The sequence below is a fragment of the Mustela erminea genome, chromosome 8 (assembly GCF_009829155.1).
Source record: "Mustela erminea isolate mMusErm1 chromosome 8, mMusErm1.Pri, whole genome shotgun sequence".
NCBI lineage: Eukaryota > Metazoa > Chordata > Mammalia > Carnivora > Mustelidae > Mustela > Mustela erminea.
In genome coordinates, this window is record NC_045621.1 from 66,951,843 (window position 1) to 66,971,139 (window position 19,297).

At 37.2% G+C, this 19,297-nt stretch overlaps 1 protein-coding gene across 7 annotated transcripts in view; it reads right to left on the reverse strand.

The window, feature by feature from the left end:
• Positions 1-388: 388 nt before the first annotated feature.
• Positions 389-19,297, reverse strand: part of METTL8 (methyltransferase like 8) — an 82,653-nt gene continuing 63,744 nt past the window's right edge. For 6 of the 7 annotated variants that reach the window (XM_032355927.1, XM_032355924.1, XM_032355925.1 and 3 more), the window contains 7 exons: positions 15,814-16,181; positions 13,567-13,616; positions 9,320-9,383; positions 7,047-7,186; positions 3,133-3,239; positions 2,947-3,012; positions 389-2,238 (listed from right to left, as the gene is read on the reverse strand). In XM_032355927.1, the coding sequence (XP_032211818.1) occupies positions 2,048-2,238; positions 2,947-3,012; positions 3,133-3,239; positions 7,047-7,186; positions 9,320-9,383; positions 13,567-13,616; positions 15,814-16,181 (986 nt within the window). In that variant the 3' untranslated portion in view covers positions 389-2,047. Of the gene's footprint in view, positions 2,239-2,946; positions 3,013-3,132; positions 3,299-7,046; positions 7,187-9,319; positions 9,384-13,566; positions 13,617-15,813; positions 16,182-19,297 lie in introns of those variants that run through there. The other variant, XM_032355931.1, reaches the window with a different exon arrangement.

The following is a 19,297-nucleotide window of genomic DNA, read 5'->3' on the forward strand; positions in this document are numbered from 1 at the left end:
AGAGCCCAGTTTGTGTCTCACAGTCCAAATTTGGCTGATGTATTTTTGAAGTTTCTAAAGGTTAACTACGTGCTATAATACATTATAGAAAGACACAAAGCTGAATTTTACTCTGCCAGTCAAAAGCCTGGCTTGAAACTGCTATTTAGGACTGAGAGAGAGAGTACAATTTACATGTGTGAGAATGTGAGAATGATTTTACCTTCTGTTGTTTTTAAAACCACCTTAGGCCACGGTTTTTAAATTGAGGCACAAGAAGATCTGCTGAGGTTCCCATAGCGACATTAACGTGTTTAACTGCCCTAGTTGTATGTAATACTTTCAGGACTAGTTTGGCATTTAAATATATTCTTTAATTATGAAATACAACTGAGTGAAGAGTCTCAGGCACATTTTAACTTCTGCATTTATTGACTGATGCCATGTATACAGAAAGCTTGATATTGTACTTCTGAGGAATTGCCACCAAGGCAAGTGTATGCAAAACCCTTTATGTGGTCTTCCTGCCCCGATGTCTGGCCTCACTGCATTCCATTACATATGGGATACCTCAATCTCTCTAAATGTATTTATAACATGAGTAGAATAAAACAGAAACAAACTAACCTTGGATTGCTCCAGACTAGAGACTAGAAGCCCACGTGCCCTCTATTCAAGGCTGTCTAGCAGCTGACTCCTACCCCATCTTTTCTCCACAATTCATCATGGGGAATGGCCCACACCAAACACACTTGTCTTCTCCCCATCAGGGACTAGGCTGACATCCACTGCCCCCCAGAACCTGATGTTTCCCCCTTCCTTCCCACCAACTAATCTTTCTCTTTGGAACCACTATTGCTGCCACTAACACTACTCTGGGACGTGCTGTTTGTGACTGTTTCTTTTGATAACAGTGTCTTCCTTTTCCTTTGAGGAACTTTCCTGCACCTCCATACATTCAGGTGGCACCATCAATGAAGCTTCCCTGCCCCAATCTGTCGAGAGATGAATCCATGACTCAAGTTAGACCAATCACATTCTTCCGAAAACTGAATTTTAAGTGCATTCAAAAAGGAAAAAGAGTGGGAACTGAATTTTTCCAATGGTAGTCCTTCAAGAGATTTCCATTTCTTCTAGATTTCTGTGGCTCAAAGTCCGCTAGCTGCTAAGTTCCTTATTTGAGTACCTGTTTATATATTATCTGAGATTGTGATTTAGAGGCTTGGGATGTGCATGTTTTGCTTTGACAGCCAGATTCTATCTATGCTCTCTGAAGACAGGGCTGGGTCTATGTTTATTGTATTAGTCCATATAATTTCGCACAGTGTAAAGTACTCAGTATATGTTGTATGACAAATGAAAAACCAATCTTAAAAACTCCATTTTTACAAAGTGCAATTTGCAAGCCAACTTAAATCCTTTTTGAGGCAAGGTGGTAATAAGAATTTGGGGGGGGGTATAACAGTTGACTTAAAGAGAGCTTACAATAAGTTGTACACCTAATAATAGCCTGAAAATGATGTTAGCGTGGGTCATACTTCCCCAATTTTAGGAAACAGAAACTAAAATTCTATTTCAGACATTAGTCTCTGAATTAAAAAAAAAAAAAAAAGAGTTTTGGGGTAAACAGAAAAGGTGAAAACAAAAAATTCACCTAGGCCTTGTGACTTGCGGGGGAAACAAAGGAGTACTGTCTCTCTGCTATCAGATAAGAGAGGAAGAGAGTTTAACTATATTAGACTAACACATAAACATATTTTTTTTTGCACTTCTAAAAAATGTCAGGGTATGGTTTCTCAGAATCATCTGACTTATAGCAGTAATTTAATTGAAAGCTTATAAATTTCAGAGAACAAACAAAATGGTTAGACATAAACACAAACAAGCTTGAGCACATTAAGCTTTGAAAACACGGAATATGGTACACTCTTCCAAATCATTCACGAGTGCTTAAACAAAAGAGCTCACCCATGATAAACAGCAGGATATACAAATTCTCTTTTCTTCTGGTTGTCCTTTCAAAAATGAAAGATCTACAGAAGTCTTTGTACAGTGTAATCCTCATGATTCAGCCATGAAAAAGGAGTGAAAATCCCAACTTGGAGGTTTTTTGAATCAAGTGTAATGGTTTCTGGAATTTGCCTTGAACCCACACTCGGTGCATTTTCACTTGTTTTTTCCTATTCACTTGTAAACGACGATCAACCAGATTTTGCTTCTCTTCTAACCCAGCCTTGCAGAACATATTGTGGACTTCCCCTGTGAGACAAAAATGGCAATCAAATGTATATGTGACTGGTGCATGGTGGTGGGAGAAGGGGGACAGTCAGGAACAATGGAATATTAATGGAATGACTGACCATCTAAATTTCAGTTATACTAAGAGACTCCCCAGTACAAACTGGTTAGGGAAACCTGTAAAACCAAGCGGATTTCTTCTACTTCACAAAAATACACCAAGTATGAACAGCTTAACATGGCAGGCATAAACAGATATACAATACTACTGGTTGCAGATTTCAATATTTTGAAAGGTGCCCTCTGTTCTGAGGTTTTTTTTTGTTTCCAGAGACCTCAAATGGCACATTATAAAAGTACTCACATAAGTTTGGAGAAAATCCTTGAGTGGAGAATTCATTTAAACACTCATTCATTTTTAAAAATGAGAAATTGACAAGAGATAAGTAATTTTCTATGGACTCTTAAAATCAAGTTCCCTCCTCTGGCTGTGGTATGTCATCATTTTATTCATATCTGGGCTAACAGTATTTCCAAAATGGAACAGACTACACCTTCACTTGGCCATAAGAATGAAAGAAGCGATTCTTTAAAGCAGTTTCAACTGGAGAAAGATTAAAAGACAAAAAGGCCATTTTCGAGCTTTCACAGAGAACAGTTACAGTGTGGTTACAGAGTAACCAAAGAGAGTTCCTTCAGCTAATTACTTTCCCTTAGAGATAAGCATACCTTTTGTAAAGAAATATACTCTGGTACCATCTCCTCGAACATAAAAATTTTCAGATAAGCAATGTCCTAAAAAACATAATTGTGATGAGAAAAACTTAGTATTCCTTAAAACAAAACAGAAATGTGACATAAAATATAAACACGGCATTTTAAAAACACATGAAAAGAATTCCAAACTGAATATACCCCTTTTAAAACGAAGCTGAGTCTTATCATATCTTCCATAGTCCCGAAATAATAGCACTCCTCCAGGTTTCAGTAAGTTGGACAGTCGGTTTACAACGCCTTGCATCCTTTGAAAACAAAGCAAGATACTATCTGCAGAAGTCTTGCTTTACATGCCACATTTAACCTTTTAAAAGATAAAATAAGGTAAGTTCCATGGGGCCAAAAAAATCTCACCACAAACCTAACGGCGACAAAACCAAAAATATTTTGTACAGAAAGGAAAATGGATATCAAAACTTGCTAAACGATTAGACTCAGAAGACCTAGAGTATAAGGTAATCACCCAAATGACTGAGTGGTGTCTTCGCAGAGCTTGATGATGTTAAAGCTGCACTGCAAAACTACTTAGATAGTTCCTGGTATTTCTATCAAGTTACGGTAGTCCCAAGGCAGATAAACACTGAAGTCACCTCATTTTCCTTGCAAGATAAAAAATATGGTGGAGCTATCCCAAATTGCACATATCTAAACAGAGATCATGTTTCCTCCAAAACTAGCCCCTTCTCCTTTATTTAGTTCAAAGGTGCCATCATTCACTGAAGTGCTACACCTCAGAGGTATTTTTAACCCCTTTTCTTTTCCTCCTCTTTCACTAGACTCTCCATAACCAGTGGTCATCCAATTCTAGGTCTTCTTTTTTTAAATGATGTTTTGTCTCCTTTTTGTTTCCCTTTTGTAGTCCTTTAGTATAAATTGACACGTCCTTAGGCCTGGAAACAGAATACTTTCTAACATCCTTTATTATTCCCCTGTTAATTCTTCCTGCATATCAGTGAGGAATTATTCTACTTAAAATGATGGTTTTGTCAAATCATCCCTTTGCTCAAAAATGTTCATGATTTTAATCCATAGGATAAAATCTCAATTTCTTAGCTGGGCTCTTAAGATCTTCAACTGGCCTCAATTTCTCCAACATCTTTCCCACTACATCGTAATGTGAAGCATCAACTCTGCCCAAACTGTTCCAAGCTTGGCTTCGAAGAAATCCATGCCCTTGTTCACGTGGTTCCCCTCAAAGAATTCTCTCTTACTTTCTGCCTATTTAAATTCTATTCACACTCCAAGCCCCAGCTCAATACTGGGAAGCCTTTACTTACTTTCTTTTATTATTTATTCTTTTCATCTGGTTCCCAATCAAATACAACCCCTTGTGACTGCTCTTGACTTAATGTTTTTGGTTAAATGTTCATGGTCTTATGTGTGATTATGGGTCAGAGATGGCAAAGATTTCAGATCTCATATCCATGCCGAGTGACTGACATGGGCTGCCTACAGAGCTCAGTGGGAATGACAATTAGGGTACAAAATCAGTTAGGAGTGTCTGCCCTGAGCAGAGAATGGTAAATGGAAGCCTGTGTGCTGAGTCCTAGCTATCTCTGCGTTATCCACGCTACTTAAAGCTTCTAGATTTTCTTATTTTAAAAATGAGGAGTTTGCATCAGATAATCTGTAAATTCCTTCCAATTAAAACAATGTTCAGTGGAATAAAGGAGAGAAAAGCCAGATTTATGTCAGGTTATGAAGGAAGTAGTGAGAAAATGAAAGTCACTATGAAAACAAGATAGAAATGTAACATAAAGAGGTGGCATAATTAGATGAAATGCTCTCTTAAAAAACTGGAACATAAGTACATGAAAGGGAAAAAAAGAAAACTCTTTTTCCTTGTTTATTTTGTTAGAGGTTATTTTCACACTGTGTTTATGGCCTTAGAGTTCGGCAATTAAAGAAAACCATATCTAAACCTTAAAATATTCGCATTCAGGATAAATGTCTTATGTACAGATAATACCTTTCTGTAATTACTACTAAAACAAAGTATGAAACATAAATGCAGAAAAATAAACAGCCAAATATTTCAAAATGCAGCCATCTCCCTCTGCAAATCCTTTCTTCCCAACTATCCTTTAACATCTAGGGTTGTAGGTAAAAGCAAGGGTGGGGGCTGCTTTTCTTCATCAGCGCACTTTGCTTGGCTCAGTGCCAAATTCCAGAACCAGTTCCTGAGGACTGCAGGTGAGCGTGGGCTGGGGGAAATGGACAAGACAAGAAATGGGAGAGGACCCCTTTTCTTTCTTTATCTGCCTTGGGCCAACTCTGCTATCCTCATCTACCTCTAGATGGAGGGTAAGGAAAAGGAAAAGAAGAGATTTTAAAAAGGATTATTTGTTGATTGCCTACTCTATGCTTGGATCTGTGGTAAACATATTGTACTTTCTTTTATTTCAGTGGTAAGGACAGTTAGCTCTTCTTTTTTTAGCCTCTTATAGTTTATTCCCATTTAAGCTGGATTCCCCAGTCTCAAGGTCTAGCAGAACTGCTTGCCATTCATTTGTGCATGGATTTTTCAAGCTGGTAGGAAGCCACTTTTCTAAAACTTCCACGGGGCTGAATATACCACCAGAGTCCCAAATGACCCTAAAGATACCGTCTTTTCACTTAGTAGTGCCTTCCTTCAACTTACTCACCTTATTTTCAGATCATTTCTATATAGGTAAGAAAGTGGCTAGGGACAGGATACATCTGAATTTATTTTATACGTAGAATAACAGTAATCTTTCCAAGACATCTGCTTCCCCTTCTTTTTAACATTCAGTTCAAATCATGAGAAAATACATTATCTACACTAATTTTAAGTAGAATTTTTGTGGTCTTATTTGGAATTCAAACATTTCCTGTTATAGGTGTCAAATAGAAAATCTTGTTCTCTAACCACCTACTCCATCCTTTTAACTATTCATTCTTTTAACTATGAAACAAAATACATAGATGACATCTCTCTACCAGTACCTGAATGATGCCAATATTCTAAACAGATTAGCAGAAAGACACAGATTATAGAAAGTGGGAGGAAAAAGTGGCTTCAGGGAATGTGATATGTCTCACCAGGTGCAAAAATATGTTTCATTCGGATTTATTTGGAAATTTAATTTGTCTTTCAACAAGCAATCAAAGTGCTCATCTCTAAAGAAGTAAAAAGACTATAAAGGGTCCTAGTGAGTTTGTAATTGCAAAGGGAAAAGCACACGTTAACTCGGTTTCTTTGGGAAAGGGTCACACTTATCAAACAAAGACTGGTTGATGTCAAGTCTCTATCTACCAGCAGAGGAAATTTTCGGGGTTGAATCTACTGCCGCAGCAGAAAATCCAATTTTAAGAAAACTTACACATGCACAACCCTTGCCACCACACGTGTGTCTTAATACAAACGAAGTGGCAGAATTTTAAGAGAGGTGATCATTTTAACAGCTGGTAGTATCTCTTTCTGTTTCCTCTCTGGACAAAAGCTATGTCGACTGTTTCAAAACAATATATGAACAAAAACTTTAAGTCATAAATATTTAAATGATGGCAATGGCCAATCTTAGATGATAAAGGTCCAAGGTTAATCTAGCAAATCTTGAGTACCTCTAATTCCCTGGAGAACTACTTTAACACAAATTTTTTAAAGCCTGTCGACAGACCGGTGTGAAACCAAACAGATTCACAGCCCACCTCTTCACGAACATTCAGTAAGATACTAAATCAAAGATGTTTGTTTCTGATCACCAAGTACAATTTCCCTCTTGGGAGTCTATTAGGCTGTTCTGAATTTGTAATTTCCTTGAAGCACCGTCACTTTTAATAGGAATGTGTCTAGCCAGAGAATGCTCACTTCTCTGACAGTGATAGAAAGCTCACTAATGAAGCAGTTTGACCAGTTTCTTTCCCAAGTCGGAAGAAAGGAAAAACTGCATTTAAAAGGCTGCATGTTCTACACAGTGTAGTTCACTAAATCATAAATTCAAGAATTGTCACTTTTTAAAAAATATTTCTGAAAACTACAACTGATAAAGGGGCTTTACACATTGCTTTGCCCTTCTGTCTTTGGTTACCTGTCAGGATGAATGGAAGAGAGCACAAAGACAAGGAGAATGACGTCCAGTATCCCATCTGGAAAAGGGTAAGGTAAGCCCTCATCACAGACGTCATGAACAAAGGCATAGCACTGGGCTGCTCTGTAGGACGAGTGCAACTATCATGATAAGGGAATAAAAACGGGGAAATAAGCAGTTAGCAGACTTCTAGCATTTTTCTTAAAATAAAAAGGTCAAACTTTATATTTCTCCTAGTGCCTTTTTCCTCTGTAAATCTGGATGCACTTTATTTCAGATTCAGTATTCTGTAAGCTTATTTCAAGTTGCCATAAAAAATTAAGTCTTGTGCTTAGACTCACAGCATTCTTCACAATCCCTCTTTCGTTTAAAAAGAGGAATAGGGGGGCACCTGTGGGCCTCAGTCGGTTAAGTGCTTGCCTTAGGCTCGGGTCATGATCCCAGGGTCCTGGGATTGAGCCCTGCATTGGGCTCCCTGCTAGTGGAGAGTGTGCTTCTCCCTGTCCCTCTGCCTGGTGCTCCTCCTGCTTGTGCTTTCTCTCTCTGTGTGTCAAATAAATAAAATCTTAAAAAAAAAAAAAAAAAAAAAAAGGTCCAGAAACTCCAAAAAAAAATAAAAATAAATAAAAAGAGGAATAGGGCAGGCCTTTGATTCAGTAGGCAACATTGTTGAAAGACTACCATATATTATTTCAGAGGCACTGAGATGATCCTCAGCTCTCTTTCCTACTGCTTGTTCCATGCCTCCTTTGGCTTAAAATACAAATATCCTCTACTAAATAATCAAAAATTAGATAATGGCACTGATAGCACAACTTTATACATATACTAAAATCAGTGAATTGTATAAAGTGGTGAATTCCATGGTGTGTGAACTGTATCTCAATAAAGGCTGTTATTAAAAAAAATTAGAACATACATACACACAAATTTGCCCATAAAACAATACCAGAAGGATATATACCAAAATACCTAACCTTGATTCACCATAGGACTCTAAGAAGTATGATTATAGGTGAATTTTATCTCTCTGTTTAGGCTTTTCAGTATTTCAGAAAATGTCTACCATGATTAACTATTACTCAATATCAGAAATTAAGTTACAAGTACTGATTATACATTTCTGTTAGCAGAATTTCCATTCCTTTCCCATCTCCTAAAAATACTTTTTGCTAAGGTAATGCTTACTAGCTTTTGGGGATTGGTCAAACAAGTCCAGGCTCCCCACTGCTTTTCCAACAGTCTAGGACAGTTTACATTTGTATTATGTGCCTTCTCAATTCTTTTTAACTTCATAATTTTTATTTTTATTTATTTATTTATTTATTTATTTTTAAAAAGATTTTATTTATTTATTTGACAGACAGAGATCACAAGTAGGCAGAGAGGCAGGCAGAGAGAGAGGAGGAAGCAGGTTCCCCGCTGAGCAGAGAGCCCGATGCGGGACTCGATCCCAGGACCCTGAGATCACGACCTGAGCCGAAGGCAGCGGCTTAACCCACTGAGCCACCCAGGCGCCCCATAACTTCATAATTTTTAATTTAATGAGTACCTCTTACATGTTAGACTGCGTGCAGGGATCTAGGGACATAAATATGAATAAGATCATCTTGTAGGGGGACCTGGGTAACTCATGGTGAAGCATCTGATTCTTGGTTTCAGTTCAGGTCATGACTTCAGGGTTCTCAGATCAAGCCCCATACTGAGATCAAGCCCTGTGCTGGGCTCCACATAAGGCATGGAGCCTACTTAAAATTCTCTCCCCAGGGCATCTGGGTGGCTCAGTTGGTTGTATGTGACTCTTTAGTTTAGACCATGACTTGAGTGTGTGACTCAAGTCATGGTCTTAGGGCTGATGAGACCCACGCTGGGATTCACGCTCAGCAGGGAGTCTGCTTGAGATCCTCTCCCTCTCCCTCTGCCCCTCCTCTAGCTTGTGTGCATGTACTCTCTAATAAATAAATAAATAAATAAGATTCTCTCTCTCTCTCTCTCTCTGTCTCTCCCCGCTCTTAAAAAAAAAAAAAAAGATCACCTTGTAGGACCTGTTGACCTTTCTGGGTGTACCAGTGCCTTCAACTTTAAATACAAAACAACTTTTATCATTTTAAGGTGATATCTTAGGTATCAGCTGATCATATGATTCCCAGAAATAGTAAAAGCTCAGTTAAAAATGGTCACAGATAACATCTGAAATATTTCAAAAATATCACAGCAGCAGCAAATAAATTAGATCCTTACCTGGCTCTCCTTAAAGAAAATATGAAGCATACCTTTACTAGCTCCACAGCTCTGGAAGCAAAATCACAACAGTAAAGAAAGGACTCTGGAACATTCCTATGAAAATGAAACCAATATTTAAATCTAGAGTTAATCTATGCTCAGGTTACAGAAGGAAACTGTAGGCTTGAACTTGTTAAAAAGTATTTCTTTAATAGAATTTTGGATGACACCTGGGTTGTTGTTTCTTCCTTTTAGACATTATTCTCTATAATGGCATATGGGTGCCTTCATGTTGCTTCTGAAATAGCATTGTCTCAAATGCTTACCATTAATTACAGGGTAACTTTCAAATTCCTGTCCTGCTTTTGAAGTTCTCCATTATGTAAGGCCACCTACCCTTACATCCCATCACACTCTCACATGGGAAACCTCCAAAGCTACCCATCATCACTGCTCCATCTTTCTCCTGCTCCCCCCACCTCCCCACACTCTTTCTTCTGTGCCTCCAGCCAGTAAGGCCTATAGCTCCTTCATAGCTTAGTCAAGTTCGACCTGTGTGCAAGGACTCTCAGACCCCTGTGTCCTTGGTGCTTCAGTCCCCTTTCTCTGTGTACAACTCATTTGGTTCTTGACCCTCTCAGAGAGGCTCTGATGCCCCTAATGGAACAGAAACATATATATATATATTAATATCATGTAAACACAACTTCTAAACATTTATTAGCCTCATTTATGTACGAAACATTAGAATACAAGGTAGTAAATGAAATTGTCTAATAAAATAGTAAAAGTATATATTTTGGAGCCAAATAGACCTGTGTTTAAATCCTGAATTTTCCATTTATTAACTCTGTGAATTATTTTATTTATAAATTTAAAGTCAGTCATTTTTTGGCAGGGGATGTTTATCCATATCAAAGTCTTGAGTAGTTTTAAGTGGCCTCCACTGAACTTGTAGACAAGTTCTATTTGGCCTTTACCTAAAATTCAGTTACAATGTCTGGATCGCGGTTACTCATGGGCACACATATACTCTGAATTTTGTGGACCAGTACCCTTACTGATTATCCCTAGTATGATGGTACCAAATAATCCTTGCATCATGTTACTTAATACCATGTCTGAATCCCAGAAAGAGATTAGTTTGTCATTAAACAATAATTATAATTATGGTCCTAGCTCTTGTGGGTTTTATAGCCTAGCTGAGGACATGATTGGTTTTATATAGCTTTTATAGCATTGTGGATAGGGCAGAGTTCCAAAGGTGTTAAGTCTTCAGAATTTTGTAGAAGGTGAATAACATTGCTGAATGGGGAGAAGGGTAAATGGTATAAGGGCTTAGAGATGGGAGTCCTATGCCAGGGATAAGAAGCAGAGTTGATCCTGAGAGCTCAAACCAGTATGTAGCAGATTATATAAGTGGGCCTTAAAACACATAATTAGAACTTCTAATTTGGTTCAGGAGACATTTCAAGCAAGGAGAACTACTAAATACATATGAAATACAAACACAAATATGTATTCCACAAATAAAATCCCACCCAGGCTCAGATTATACTCTTAAATGCTACCCATTGATGGATAGATTAGTTAAAATATGATAAATAGGATTTGGTTATGACTTGTGCTGCTTGCCTTTTTCATCTGTTCCATATAAAAAACAGTGCTTTACTCCAGCTGATACCTGTACTGTTTCCTATGAAATCCATATATTTGTGACCGCTAACTTCCTGGGTGGTCGGTCACATGTGTTTGAACTTTCTCAGGAAGCACTAACATGCATATAGACCTATGTGATATGATGGCTAAGGGCAAGGGCTCTGGAACCAAACTGCCTAGGGTTTGAATCCTGGCTTTTACCACTCCGTTGTATGATCTTGGAATAGTTACTTAATTTCTCTGTAACTCCATTTCCTCATCTATAAAGCAGAGATAAATATGGCACCTAAGGTCATTGTAAGGATTGGAGAAATTCATTTAAGTTTCCAAAAAGGTGCCAAACTCAGAGTAAGCACCTGCTAAATGTTAGTCATTGTTGTAACTGTTGTTGCTATTGCTATTATTTTTATTATAACCATCATATTATTATTATAGGAAGACCTGCCTCTGCCTTCCAGGAATTTAAAAACTTAAGAACTTATCACAGTTCTGTAAAAGCTTCCATATAACTCAAAATGCTTCTCTGGACACTAGCACATCTAGCTTCTTATAAAAGGTATGCAGTCAACCTTTGGGCACTAGTTGCTAAACACCCACAAGATACAGAACAGTCTAGTAGCTAAAGGAAAGCATGTGCCATTTGCCATGTGTCCTCCCAGGACAGCAGCATGACCTCTGAGACTGAATTCCCACTGCAATAGCAGCCCAAGCTGAGGTCTTGTGACCACCCAATGACTTTCCAGAGCTTTTCTGTAAAATCAGCTGACTGCCTTGGCCCTTCTCCCAGGAAGCAGGTGTAAATATCACTACTACCACCACACCACTCTCTTGGCAGGGGGTTTAAGCATTAAATGATCCTTGGAGAATGATATGACCTCTCAATTCCAGAGGTCTAATTATGGTAAAATATTCAGAAAATGTAAAATATTAATCCTATACTCTCCAAAAGTAATAAAACATAATTTTTTAGGTGAGGAAAAGAGTCTAATTCTCCCTTTGGAAGGTGAAAAAAAAAATCACTGATTGCTTTTTAAAAATGAATTAATTATCTTAGGTTATCAAGCTACAATGATTAAAACAAAACAATACAGCCAAGAAGTATCAGGATGTGAGGAAAAAAGTGCTTGCAATCATTCATTGGAGGGAGAAGAGGGAAAAATAGAACAACTAGGAATTCAGAGATATTATCCAATATGTATTGAACTCTAACTACCTGTATTGCACTGTTTGGTTACCTGGAAAATCAGATTAGGATAAAATATATTTTCTATTTCAAGGAATATATGCAGTGGTTGGAGAGACAAGATTAAATAAATGATATGCTAAATAATACCTTGAGATGAGTCATAAAGCAATTCATTATCAATTGCCAAAGTAGTAAATTTATTGGTATTAAAAGATCAGAAGTTACTGGGGTGAAGGAAACTGAGTATGTGGTATAAAATAGCAGGAAATGTTGGTCCAGAAATGGGGAAAAGGGAAAACAAAGAAAATAAGTATGAAAAGAGAACTGCAAATTTGCTGCTATCTTTTGCCTGGCCACTTTAACTGGTAATCTACTGGTATTAGGAAATTACTATTTATTATGTTAGGTTTAGAATAGTAATGAAGAATGTACTGTTTTTTTTTTTTTGGAGAGATATCATAAGTATTTAAAAATAAAGTGTCATGATGTTGGCATTGTGTTAACTGTTAAATCAAGGTGGTGGGTTTATGAGAATTCACTGTATTACTCTTTACTTTTCTGAATGCTTTCACATTTTCATAAGGAAAAGCTAAAAAAAAACCCATCATTAAAATTTAAAATACACATAGAGAAAAGACTGAAAGGAATTATAACAAAAATGCTGACAGCAGCTATGTTAGGATGATGGGGATGATGGGTGATTCCTACCCTCCTCTCCTTTAATGGTAATGTTCTGCAATGTGCTCATGTCAATTTTATAATGGAAAAATAATGTGAAAGCTACTGTGTAAACTTAAAAAAAAGAAGACCAGCCACAGGTACAAGTGCTAGAAAAATCTTTGTCAGGAGTGTTGTCTTCATCATGGAAATACCACAACACATATGTGAGGCAGTGAACAGGAAGGACGCATAAGGAGAACACCTCTGTCCCGATTATCTACACCTGCTTTTTTTGTCTTAGGGATAGTTGCTGTTACCTCTAAACAATTCCAAGTCTAGAGACAATCATTGGACAAAGGGAAGTCTTAATACTGGGTGTGGCTCCAGAAGTGATGACAAAATAAAATGAGGTTAAAGTATAATCTTTAAATTCAATTCTCTCTGTGGGAAATGGCTCCTACAGACCTGGAGGAGCAAACGGAACTCTGAAGTTTAGCAATTCACAGCTTAGTGGAACGGTCAAATCTCTGGTTCTTTTCTTATTCTCTCATCCACACACACACACAAGCTTAAAAAATTACTTCAACCCACAGCTGTGAAACACTCTTTTCAGAGTAATTCCTAGTTCACACAAAATTTGACACTAGGACTAAGACAACTCTTTTGAAAGCTGTTTAAGCCATTGTTTATATGTGAACAAGAATACTACTGGCATATAGATGACATTTTCCCAGAATTTCTTAATGCCCCATACATATGTAAAATTTTGCAAGAGAAAACTTTAAAACTCACTGTAAAGTGTTCAAAATTGGAAAAACACTATTTCCAGCTCCACAGCCAACCTAAAAAAATCCAAAGAATAAACAAATATCATGAAAACAAGGTTAAATTTTCCTCACCAATGTTAGACTTTTTTTTTTAATTAAAAAAAAAAACTAGAAAAAAATGTACCGGATGTCTAGGTGTCGAAGGGTCTTTCTTTCTTTCTTTCTACTTTTTAAAAGATTTTATTTATTTATTTGACAGAAGGAGAGAGAGAGAGCGCGAGCAAGTGCACACAAGCAGGGGGAGGGGCAAAGGGAGAGGGAGAAGTAGACTCCTTGTTGGGCAGGGAGCCCATGGGATCATGACCTGACCAGAAAGAGATGCTTAACTGACTGAGCCACCAAGGTGCCCCAGAGGAATCAGAGGGTTTTCTAAACTCGAAAGCAATGGAATAAGTCACAAGAATAATACTGATAAATTTAACTATGGAAATATTTAAAATGTTTACACACCAAAACTCAAACCAAATTAAAAGGTGACCAACACACTGTAAAAAAAATTGGTGGGGTGCCTGGGTTGCTCAGTGGGTTAAGCCTCTGCCTTTGGCTTAGGTCATGATCTCAGGGTCCTGGGATGGAGCCCCGCATTGGGCTCTCTGCTCCTTGTAGGGAGCCTGCTTCCCCCCACCCCTGCCTGCCTCTCTGCCTACTTGTGATCTCTCTTTCTCTGTCAAATAAATAAATAAAATCTTTTTTTAAAATTGGCAATGAATACAGTAAAAAGATAGTATTCATTAAAAAAATAACATAAATAAGCAAAGGAAATAAATAGAACACAAAAGAAGTGCAAATAGTTTCTAAACATTTGAAGAACGATGTGACCTAGTTAACAATCAAAGAAATGCAAATTAAAACATGGTATAATTTCATCTGTCAAAGAGGAAATCACTTAAAATAAGAACACTTTTTTAAAAAAGATTTTATTTATTTATTTGACATAGAGAGTGAGCAAGAGCAAGGGGAGGGGCAGGGGGAGAGTAGGACACTACCCACTGAGCAGGGAGCCCAATGTGTAACTTGGTCCCATAACCCCGGGATCATGACCTGATCTGAAGGCAGGTGCTTAATCAACTGAACCCCTAAAATAAGAATATTCTAACCAATGAGGGTATGATGAAACAGACATACATTGCCATGAATTGGTATTAATACAACTTCCTAAAAAGTGATTTGGCAATATATACTAAGGGCATTAAAATTTTTTTAAACTTTTTTTAAAAAAGATTTTATTTGACAGAAAGAGACATACCAAGAGAGGGGAACACAGCAGGGGGTGTGGAGAGGGAGAAGCAGGCTTCTCGCCGAGCAGGGAGCCTGATGCGGGGCTCCTTCCCAGGACCCTGGGATCATGACCCAAGCAGAAGGCAGATACTTAATGACTGAGCCACCCAGGCGCCCCAAGGGCATTAAGTTTTTAAAATAAATTATGAGCTAGTAAATCTAACCCAAGATAATAAAAGAAAATGGAGAAAAGTCTACACCCAAAGATATTTTCTGTAGAAAATCTGAAAACAATTTAAATGTCTAGTATTGTAAAAACAGGTAAGCAGAATTAAAGTACTTTCCATAGGAAAATATTTTGCAGCCACGAAAATATTTATAGAATTTTTAAGATAGAAAAACTGCTTATGTTGTTTATGTTATAATGTTAAGTAAAAACAAAGCAAAACCCCAAAATACAGGTACAGTATTGCTCAACTGTATAAAACAGTGTAAACAAAAGGAGAAAAGTTAGTAAAATGTTAAGCGTGGTTAACTCTCTGGTATGTGAGATGGTAGATACTTTTATCTACTCTTTTGCAAACTCTCTAATCAATATATATTACCTTTATAACAGAAGAAAGAGATTTATTTTTAAAAATAGGAAGTCAATGTCTATACTGGATTACAGTTAATTATATATCTCATTATTTCTAGTTCACTTAAAAAGGGTTAATAACAGGAAGAGATAGAAATTAAGGCCAAAACTTAATTGGAATTTAAAACTGCCTTCAAGTTAGAAATGAAAACAAATTAAAAAAAATTAAAAACCAAACTTAGAACCTGATGATAGACATGAGTCCTTTAAATATTCTTTATGCACAGAAGTATACTGAACACTTATTTAGACTTGATAATTTTCCCCCTAAAAAATCTGGATTATTAATAAAGTCATGTGGAATGCACATTTCAAAGCTATTTGCCACCTCCCATCTTTGCCCCGGCCAGACAGTACCTCTAGGATTCTGAAAGTGGCGTTGCTACCAGGAAACAGTTCTGTCTTCAGAGGTCCTTTTCTGTTTTCTTTAGATTCCAGGTTGGAAAAATGTGATCCCACTTTGCTTTGACTACCTGATGGACCACAACTTTTCTTATGATTGTTTTCTTCAGGCATAGTAGGGCAGTGCCTTCTTGAGAAACCATCTGCAGCACTAGTTTTTGCATGATCCCATGATAATTCCTGCAGCTTCTGTTCAGTTTTTTGATCAACTGGAATAATTTCAGGAAATTCCCTCAACAGCCAATTACGATCCTTGAAAAACTTATTCTTATGAATCTTATAAAATGTGTTCCAATATTTACTAGCTTCATTCTCATACTTAACTAAAAGAAAAAAGAAAAAAAGATTTATTTTACTATGAATTATGTTTACTATTACTTACTATTTTAATAACTAAATATATTTAATAAATATTGTTAAATATATTACAGACATTATGATTTATAATAATTATATTTACTATTGAGTAATTTTAATATTACAGTTTTTATCTGATTTTTTTTTTTTTTTTTTGCCTCTTACAGGTTAACACTATAGAGTATTGATTCTCTCAAAATATGTCAATGTGTGGGGTATTAGTTCCTATCCCCATAAATCTGCTTCTGCTTCAAGAGTTTGGCCAATAAATTTTTGTGAGGAATATAATCATTGCAAACTACTTTCTACAGTCTGAATCTTGGATTCCTAATAATCACATTTTCATCAATAACCTGTAAGGCTCTTTATCATCTTAAAGGAAGGACACCTCATTTTTTTATTTCTCTATAAATGTGGTTTCAACACAAGTGTCTTGTAATTGGTAATCAGTCAGGAAACTGCAGAATTATAAATGACATAATCTTAGAGCCAGAACAACCCATTGAAATAATCTACTCCAACTCCCTATTTTGCATTTGAAACTCCTGGAATCTAGGGGCCTCCCATTCTTCCTCCACCTCCAGAGAAATCTTCCTATTGAGATCTAGTATGAAGCCTTAGGAGATATGCCTTTTTTTTTTTTTAAGATTTTATTTATTTATTTGACAGATAGAGATCACAAGTAGGCAGAGAGGCAGGCAGAAAGAGAGGAGGAAGCAGGCTCCCTGCTGAGCAGAGAGCCCGATGCGGGGCTCGATCCCAGCACCCTGGGATCATGACCTGAGCCGAAGGCAGAGGCATCAACCCACTGAGCCACCCAGGCACCCCGAGATACGCCTTTTTAAAAGAAATTAGTGTTTTTAATTTTTTTAGAGGTTTTATTTATTTATTTGAGAGAGAGAGAGAGAGTTAAAGAAAGAGCATGAGCAGGGGGAGAGGCAGAGGGAGAGGGAAAGGGAGATGGAGAAGCAGACTCTCTGCTGAGCTGGAAGCCCAACATGGAGCTTGATCCCAATGACCTGAGCAGAAGGCTCAACCATCTGAGCCACCAAGGTGCCCCAAGAAATTCACACTTTATGATGTTAACCCTTAGATTTCCCTCTATCCCAGGGTCAGGTTAGGTCAACAGTCTCAGAACTTCAGACAATTCTTAGCTTTCTGCCTCTTTTTATTTGTACCTTAAATTAATAAAATAATAAATTCACTCACTCCTTCACCCCTTCACTCAACAAACATTTCTTGAATGCTACTATGGACCAGGTCTGATCCCTGGGTTAAGAATTACTCTCACCCACTCGGGGCACCTGGGTGGCTCAGTTCGTTGAGTGGCTGCCTTTGGCTCCGGTCATGATTCCAGGGTCCTGGAATGAATTGGGCTCCCTGCTTAGCGGAGAGCCTGCTTCTCTCTCTCTCTCTGCCTGCTGCTCTGCTTCCTTGTGCTCTCTCTCTATCTCTCTGTCAAATAAATAAATAAAATCTTTAAAAAAAAAAAAAAAGAAAAAAAGAATTACTCTCACCCAATATAGACATGTGACATTTTTAAAGTGCTTTCAAAGAATAAAAAAGACCATCTATTGATATAATTTAAAGATTTCATGTTGGATGAAAAAGCAAAGTATAGAACAGCATATCTATGACACAAACATTTGCTAGGAAAAGAGAAGATAAAGAACACGTATGCATACACAGAAACACAATCCACGTACACACATATTTACTTTATATGTACAGAATACTTCTGGAAGGAAAATCACGTAATTAGTAATACTGGCTGTCTCTAGGAAGGGGAACCGGGTGGCTGGGGGCCAGGGTTTGTAAAAGAATTATTTGAATTTTGATCTTTTTGAAGTGACTATCCTCCCCCAAATAAACTAAATTATAAATAAAATCAGTGGACTCAATACTTTCATAATTTTAAAGAAGCTCCAACCCTCAGAACAAGCAGCTGCCCACAGTCAGGTTCATCCTTGTTATAGAATCCTGTAGCTTTCCTTTTCTTTCCATTTTTTATCTTTATGGCCTTGTACATGGATCTCCACCCATCTGGCCACGAGACTTCCTTCCCATCAAGGCTGAATCGTATCCGGTAGCAGCACTGCTATAAAGACAGAAACTCCCATCTGTATTTAAGGTCTGAGAAATGAAAGTAGATCTCTGTAACAAAAGAACTATGTGAAGTTTAAGTCCAAAACATGCTCACATCTGCACCAATGGAAGGAAGACTATATATGGTTAATCTAAAAATGTCATATATTATCTTTAAAATAGTCCTATCTCTACTTTTAAAAACTGGAGTATACCTGCTATACTGTATGAGAAAATAAAACAACATTCTGAAATCAGATTCAGGAGGAATTAGCAAACTATCAAATTTCCCCAGGGTCTTCTCACACCTTCTTCTTTCTACCTTAAAAACTGTCTTTGTAACTCACTCTATGCTGGTAAAAAATATTTCTGTTTAATAAAAAGCAACCACCTAAGAAGAACTACCATTAGTCAAATCTCTAGTATCTGAGTTTCAATACCAAGCTACTGTGAGGTGAATTTGAACCTATCAGTAACTAGCATGTAGTATTACACCTTGATTAATTTGTGGAAATATTCCCCTAGGAATTAACTGCGGGGGGGGGGGGGGGGGGGGGGGGGGGGGCGTAAATAGCAGGACCGCACTTGAAAGAAAAGATGTTCATAGCAGTGCCATTTAAAATAGAAAGAAGTGGGAGGAAAACTTAAATACTCAACAACATAGGAATGACCAAGCAAGCCATGCAGGTCAAAACACAATAATCTTCCGTAGCAATTAAAATTTAAAGGATAATGATATTAACAGAAAACATTCACACAGACTCATCTATACACTGCAACTCTAAAATTTATTTTATGCTGATTTATAATAATCAGACGAAAATTTAGAGCAACAGTAACAATGTAATGATTATTAGGTAGTTCGTTCTTTTAGAAAGGTTCACTGCATCTTACACATAAAAACAGAATCTTAGTTGAATGCTTCATCCAACTTGCCTATGGAGTTTCCTCATTTGATGAGAGGTTGAATTAGGGTATCTCTAGGTTCAATGTCTAA